The sequence below is a fragment of the Mauremys mutica genome, chromosome 3, assembly GCF_020497125.1.
Source record: "Mauremys mutica isolate MM-2020 ecotype Southern chromosome 3, ASM2049712v1, whole genome shotgun sequence".
Taxonomy (NCBI): Eukaryota; Metazoa; Chordata; order Testudines; family Geoemydidae; genus Mauremys; species Mauremys mutica.
The window spans coordinates 2,996,536-3,002,743 of NC_059074.1; the positions used below are offsets into that span (position 1 = coordinate 2,996,536).

General features: G+C 73.4%; 1 protein-coding gene across 1 annotated transcript in view; it reads right to left on the bottom strand.

Annotated features, from left to right (window-relative positions):
* Positions 1-4,622, bottom strand: part of CAD (carbamoyl-phosphate synthetase 2, aspartate transcarbamylase, and dihydroorotase) — a 50,242-nt gene extending 45,620 nt beyond the window's left edge. Inside the window, exons 1-4 of the mRNA XM_045010264.1 lie at positions 4,479-4,622; positions 1,969-2,108; positions 1,046-1,175; positions 164-306 (exon numbers count right to left, since the gene is read on the bottom strand). Of these exons, the coding sequence (XP_044866199.1) occupies positions 164-306; positions 1,046-1,175; positions 1,969-2,108; positions 4,479-4,560 (495 nt within the window). The 5' untranslated portion in view covers positions 4,561-4,622. The remainder of the gene's footprint in view (positions 1-163; positions 307-1,045; positions 1,176-1,968; positions 2,109-4,478) is intronic.
* Positions 4,623-6,208: the final 1,586 nt, after the last annotated feature.

Here is a 6,208-nt window from a genome sequence, read left to right on the forward strand (position 1 = left end):
CCCTCGCATGCTGCACGGCCCCGGGAGCCAACGTGACGCACCGTGCGGGGGGGGGGCTTCACCCAACATGCAGTAACCCCCCCCGCCCCCCCACACACACACACCCCGAACTCTTCCTGCCCCAGCGCCATGCAGGGAGAGGCGACGGGCGGCCCAGCCCTACCTTCACCGACACCTCCCGCACCAGGTGCCGCTTGTTGGGGTCCTCGAAGGGCACGTTCCTCTCTGGGGCCCCATCCAGCACCAGCCTGCCCAGCAGCGTCCCCTTCTCTCGGATCCGCTTCGTCAGGGCCCTGGTGTCCACCCCTGGCAGGGATCCCAGCGTGAGCGCCAGAGCCCTGCCCACCGCCAGCCCGGCACCCAGCCCGGAGCCCCTGCCCCCTCCCCCAGCCCGGAGCCCCTGCCCCCCCCCAGCCCGGAGCCCCTCCCCTGGAGCCCCTGGCCCCTCCCCCAGAGCCCCTGCCCCCTCCCCCAGCCTGGAGCCCCTGGCCCCGGAGCCCCTGCCCCCTCCCCCAGCCCGGAGCCCCTGGCCCCTCCCCCAGAGCCCCGTCCCCCTCCCCCCGCCCGGAGCCCCTGCCCCCTCCCCCAGCCCGGAGCCCCTGCCCCCTCCCCCAGCCTCACGCATGCCCCCAGCCCGGAGCCCCAGCCTGGAGCCCCTCCCCCAGCCCAGAGCCCCTGCCCCCTCCCCCAGCCCAGAGCCTCTGGCCCCTGGCCCCGGAGCACCTCCCCCTTCCCTCAGCCCGGAGCCCCTCCCCCTTCCCTCAACTCTCCTCCCCAGACTGAAGCCCCTGCCTCCTCCCACAGCCTCACCCCTGCCCCCAGCCCGAAGCCCTTGTCCCCTTCCCCAGCCCATACCACTTCCCCCACCCTGGAGCCCCTCGCCCTCCCCAGCTGGGAGCCCCTGCCCCCTCCTCTCAGCCTCCCTCCTCCCCCAACCCAGAGCCCCGCCCCTCACCATCCACACCCACGCCAAAGACCCCATCTCACCCCCTTCCCAGCCCCCAGCCTCCCACCCGCTCAGCCCCCGCGCCCGCCTGCTGCCCACCTTCCAGCCCGGGAATGTTCTGCTCCTTCAGCCACTGGTCCAGCGAGCGCGCGGCGCTCCAGTGGCTGGGGATCTGCGAGCACTCGCCCACGATCAGCGCCGACACGTGGATCTTGCTGGATTCGAACCACTGCAGGCACAGAGAGGGGTGAGCTGCGCGGGACCCCAGCCAATGCCCCAGCACCCCGGGCCAGGGCATGAGCTGCCGTGACTGAGCACCTCCTGTCACCCACGGGTCCCACTCCCACCTGCCAGGGACCCCCAGGCTGGGCCATCAGCGGGAGTGAGTGCCCCAGGGAGGGAGAACGCAGCGCCCGCCCCTGCCCACTGGCCACGGCAGCCTCTGGGAACCCCTCCCCAGGCCTGGCACGTTACGGAGCTGCAGACCAGCCCCAGCCCCCTGCCAGAGGGCTGTGGGTGCGGGGCTGCCCCAGGCCAGTGCTCTGCCTCGCTGGCCCCGTGGGGACGGGCAGGGCCCTGCTGTTGCTCCCCAGCTGCCCGGCAGACAGTGCCCAAGGCAGAGGGTGCCGAGGCAGACAGCCACGGGCGAGGACCTGGCCTGCCTGGGGCGGCCCATTCCTTTCCCTAGCGAGCAGGCGGCTCTGTGCCCCGAGCGCCCACAAGCCCCACCCGCCGGGCTCAGGTGCCCCAGCATCTCTCCCCCACTAGCCACCTGTCTGTCCCAGGAGAGTCCGGGGCCTCGCCAGCCCCAGCCCCACTGCTCAGTGCAGGGGAAATCGCCTGTGCTGGTCCCCGGAGCCCCCGTGGGAACCAGGCCTGGCCTGCCCAGCGTCTCTGGGCGCGGCTCCCACCCGCTGCCCAGCCCTCAGCGACTCTCAGCCTCCCCGCAGCTTCATCCAGCTGCCTGCAGCGGCCAACACCCCCACCCCCAGCCCCGCGCCCCACCCCAGCCCTGCACTCACCCTGCTGAGGCCGTACTGGTCAGGCTCATCCTGCGGGACGCCATAGTTCCCAATCAGAGGGTAGGTCAGCACCAGGATCTGGGATTTGTAGGAGGGGTCTGTCAAGGCTTCGGGGTAACCCACCATGCCGGTCTGGAAGACTGCAGCCCGGGGCGGAAGGAGAAACAGCACTCAGAACAGCGCGGCTCTGCCAGGGCCCGGAGCACAGCACCACACCTGCTGCCGACACTGGCACAGTGCAGCTCTGCCAGGGCCCGGAGCACAGCACCGCACCCATCACTGGCACAGCGCGGCTCTGCCAGGGCCCGAAGCACAGCACCGCACCCGCCACTGGCACAGCGCGGCTCTGCCAGGGCCCGGAGCACAGCACCACACCTGCTGCCGACACTGGCACAGTGCAGCTCTGCCAGGGCCCGGAGCACGGCACCGCACCCACCACTGGCACAGCGCGGCTCTGCCAGGGCCCGGAGCACGGCACCGCACCCGCCACTGGCACAGCGCGGCTCTGCCAGGGCCCGGAGCACAGCACCACACCTGCTGCCGACACTGGCACAGTGCAGCTCTGCCAGGGCCCGGAGCACGGCACCGCACCCACCACTGGCACAGCGCGGCTCTGCCAGGGCCCGGAGCACGGCACCGCACCCGCCACTGGCACAGCGCGGCTCTGCCAGGGCCCGGAGCACGGCACCGCACCCGCCGGCACCACTGGCACAGTGCAGCTCTGCCAGGGCCCGGAGCACGGCACCGCACCCACCACTGGCACAGTGCGGCTCTGCCAGGGCCCAGAGCACAGCACCACCGGCACCACTGGCACAGTGCGGCTCTGCCAGGGCCCGGACCACAGCACCGCACCTGCTGCCGACAGCACTGGCACAGCGCAGCTCTGCCAGGGCCCGGAGCACTGGCACCGCACCCGCCCGCAGCAATGGCACAACACGGCTCTGCCAGGGCCCGGAGCACTGGCACCGCACCCGCCCGCAGCAATGGCACAACACGGCTCTGCCAGGGCCCGGAGCACGGCACCGCACCCACCACTGGCACAGCGCGTCTCTGCCAGGGCCCGGAGCACAGCACCGCCAGCACCACTGGCACAGTGCGGCTCTGCCAGGGCCCAGAGCACAGCACCACCGGCACCACTGGCACAGTGCGGCTCTGCCAGGGCCCGGACCACAGCACCGCACCCGCCGGCACCACTGGCACAGCGCAGCTCTGCCAGGGCCCGGACCACAGCACCGCACCCATCAGTGGCACAGCGCGGCTCTGCCAGGGCCCCGGAGCATGGCACCGCACGTGCTGCCGGTGGCACTGGCACAGCGCGGCTCTGCCAGGGCCCAGAGCACGGCACCGCACGTGCTGCCGACACTGGCACAGCACGGCTCTGCCAGGGCCCAGAGCACGGCACCGCACCCGCCGGCACCACTGGCACAGTGCGGCTCTGCAGGGCCCCGGAGCACGGCACCGCACCCACCACTGGCACAGCGCGGCTCTGCCAGGGCCCCCTGGCACCACTGGCACAGCGCAGCTCTGCCAGGGCCCCAGAGCACGGCACTGCACCCGCCGGAGGCACAGCGCGGCTCTGCCAGGGCCCCGGAGCACGGCACTGCACCCGCCGGCCATGGGCACTCCCTGCCCTCCCTCACGGCGAGGGCGCTGCTGGGCCGTAGACTGGTGTATCAGTGCCAGGTGCCAGCCCCCCCCGGGGCCAGGGAGCTCAGCCAGCGCTACAGGGCTGGTGATAACTTCCCGGGCACCTGGGGCGGGGTCCGGGCCTCTGATGACCTGCCCCACAGAGATGCACACGGTGCAGAGGGAAAGCTCAGCACAGGCTCTAAAGCCCGTGGCAAAGGAAGCGCCCCAGCGACTGGAGGATGCTGCCAAAGGCTGAGGCCTGGCACCAGGGACCCCCTGCCCCGAGCTCTCCAGCTGCCCCCTCCGCTGGGCACCAGCCCCAGGCACGGGGCACCCCCCACACCCCACCTGGGGAGGAGAGAGACCCTGCACCGCCGGGCACCCTGCAGGGCTGGTGGGAGCAGTGCGGGTCTGGGCACAGTGATCAGACAGAGCCCCCCCCACCCCCCCATTCCCTCCCCTCCCCAGGGCCTGCCCCCCTTCCCTTCCCCCACCCCTCTTCCCCATCCCCCTCCCCTCCCCTCCCCAGGACCTGCCCCCCTTCCCTTCCCCCACCCCTCTTCCCCATCCCCCTCCCCTCCCCTCCCCAGGGCCTGCCCCCCTTCCCTTCCCCCACCCCTCTTCCCCATCCCCCGCCCCCCATTCCCTCCCCTCCCCAGGGCCTGCCCCCCTTCCCTTCCCCCACCCCTCTTCCCCACCCCCCCATTCCCTCCCCTCCCCAGGGCCTGCCCCCCTTCCCTTCCTTTCCCCCGCCCCCCTTCCCTTCCCTTCCCTCCCCTCGGCCTGCCCCCCTTCCCCATCCCCCGCCCCCCATTCCCAGGGCCTGCCCCCCTTCCCCATTCCCCGCCGGGCCCCCTGCCGGGCGCCCCCGCCCCACTCACCCACTTCCCCGGCGGCGGAGCGCGCGGCCCCGAAGGGGCGGCCCCGGATCACGGCCCCGTCCTGCAGCACCAGGCAGCCCATGGCGGGGCCGGCACGTGGGGCGCGGAGCGGGGGGCGGCCACGTGCGCGGCGCGGAGCAGGAGGCGGGGAGGCCGCAGCGGCTGCGGGGACTGCGCCGGCCTGCGCGGGAGGAGCCGGATGCGGGCGGGGCGGGGCGGGCCCGGGCGAGCCCCGCCCCCTGCTCCCGAGCCCGCCCCGGGCGAGCCCCGCCCCCTGCTCCGAGCTCCCGAGCGAGCCCCGCCCCCGTTCCGAGCGAGCCCCTCCCCCGCTGCGAACTCCCGGGCGAGCCCCGCCCCCCGCTGCGAGCTCCCGAAGCACCCCAAGCGAGCCCCGCCCCCTGCTCCGAACTCTCAAGCCCGCCCCTGGGCGAGCCCCACCCCCTGCTCCGAGCTCCCGGGCGAACCCCGCCCCCTGCTCCGAGCTCCCGAGCCCGCCCCCGAGCGAGCCCCGCCACCTCTGAGCGAGCCCCGTTCCCAGCTCCCGAGCGAGCCCCGCCCCCGTTCCGAGCGAGCCCCTCCCCCGCTGCGAACTCCCGGGCGAGCCCCGCCCCCCGCTGCGAGCTCCCGAAGCACCCCAAGCGAGCCCCGCCCCCTGCTCCAAACTCTCGAGCCCGCCCCCGGGCGAGCCCCACCCCCTGCTGCGAGCTCCCAAGCGAGCCCCGCCCCTGCTCCGAGCTGGCTCCGGCCCCTGCTCCGAGCGAGCCCCTCCCCTGCTGCGAGCTCCCGAGCCCGCCCCAGAGCGAGCCCCGTTCCCTGCTGCGAGCCCCCGAGCCCCGGCGGGCACAGCGCGGCTCTCCGGGGCGGGAGTCTCACGGGGCCCGCGGGCGAGGCCGGGCTGCTTTGCCAGTGCCCGGTGGTGCCGGGGGGAGCTGGCAGCCCGTAATCCTGCCTTGGAGCTCGCGGGGGGCGCAGGGGCTCCCCAGCACTGCGGGGGGGCGGGCGCTACAGAAACCAGCCGGGCTGATTCGCGGCCCCCCAGTTCCCCGGGTGTTTCAGCTTCGGTGACCAGGCAGCAAGTGTGAAAAATCAGGACACGGGATGGGGGTAACTGGCACCTATATAAGAAAAGCCCCAAATATCGGGACTGTCCCTATAAAATCGGGGCATCTGGTCACCCTAGTTTCAGCAGCGCAGCCCTGCGCCTCCTCCCTCCCCCAACCTTCGACGCAAACCCAACAAGCCAATCCCAACCGCTCAGCCCAGCCCCCACTGCTCGCTCACTCATTTACACCCGGCTGGCTCAAGGGGCTGGCGGGGGGCCGGGGCCGGCTCCAGGCGCCAGCTCAGCAAGCAGGTGCTTGGGGCAGCCAAGGGGAAGGGGTGGCCAATCGGGCTCTTCAGCGGCGGGTCCCTCGGTCCCTCCCGGAGGGAAGGACCTGCCGCTGAATTGCTGCCGAAGAAGAAAGCGGCGCGGTGGAGCTGCCGCCGATCACGGGTTCCCCCCCCCCCCCCCCCCCGCTTGAGGCGGCAAAAACCCTGGAGCTGACCCTGGTGTGGGCTGAGGGCTTGGCTGGGGGTGCAGACTCTGGGGTGGGGCCAGGGATGAGAGGTTCGGGCTGCAAGAGGGGCTCTGTGCTGGGGAGTGGAGTCGAGGGGGTCGGAGTATGGGAGAGAGCTCCAGGCTGAGGCAGGGAGCTGGGGAGCAGGAGGGGGTAAGGCCTCCGGGCTGG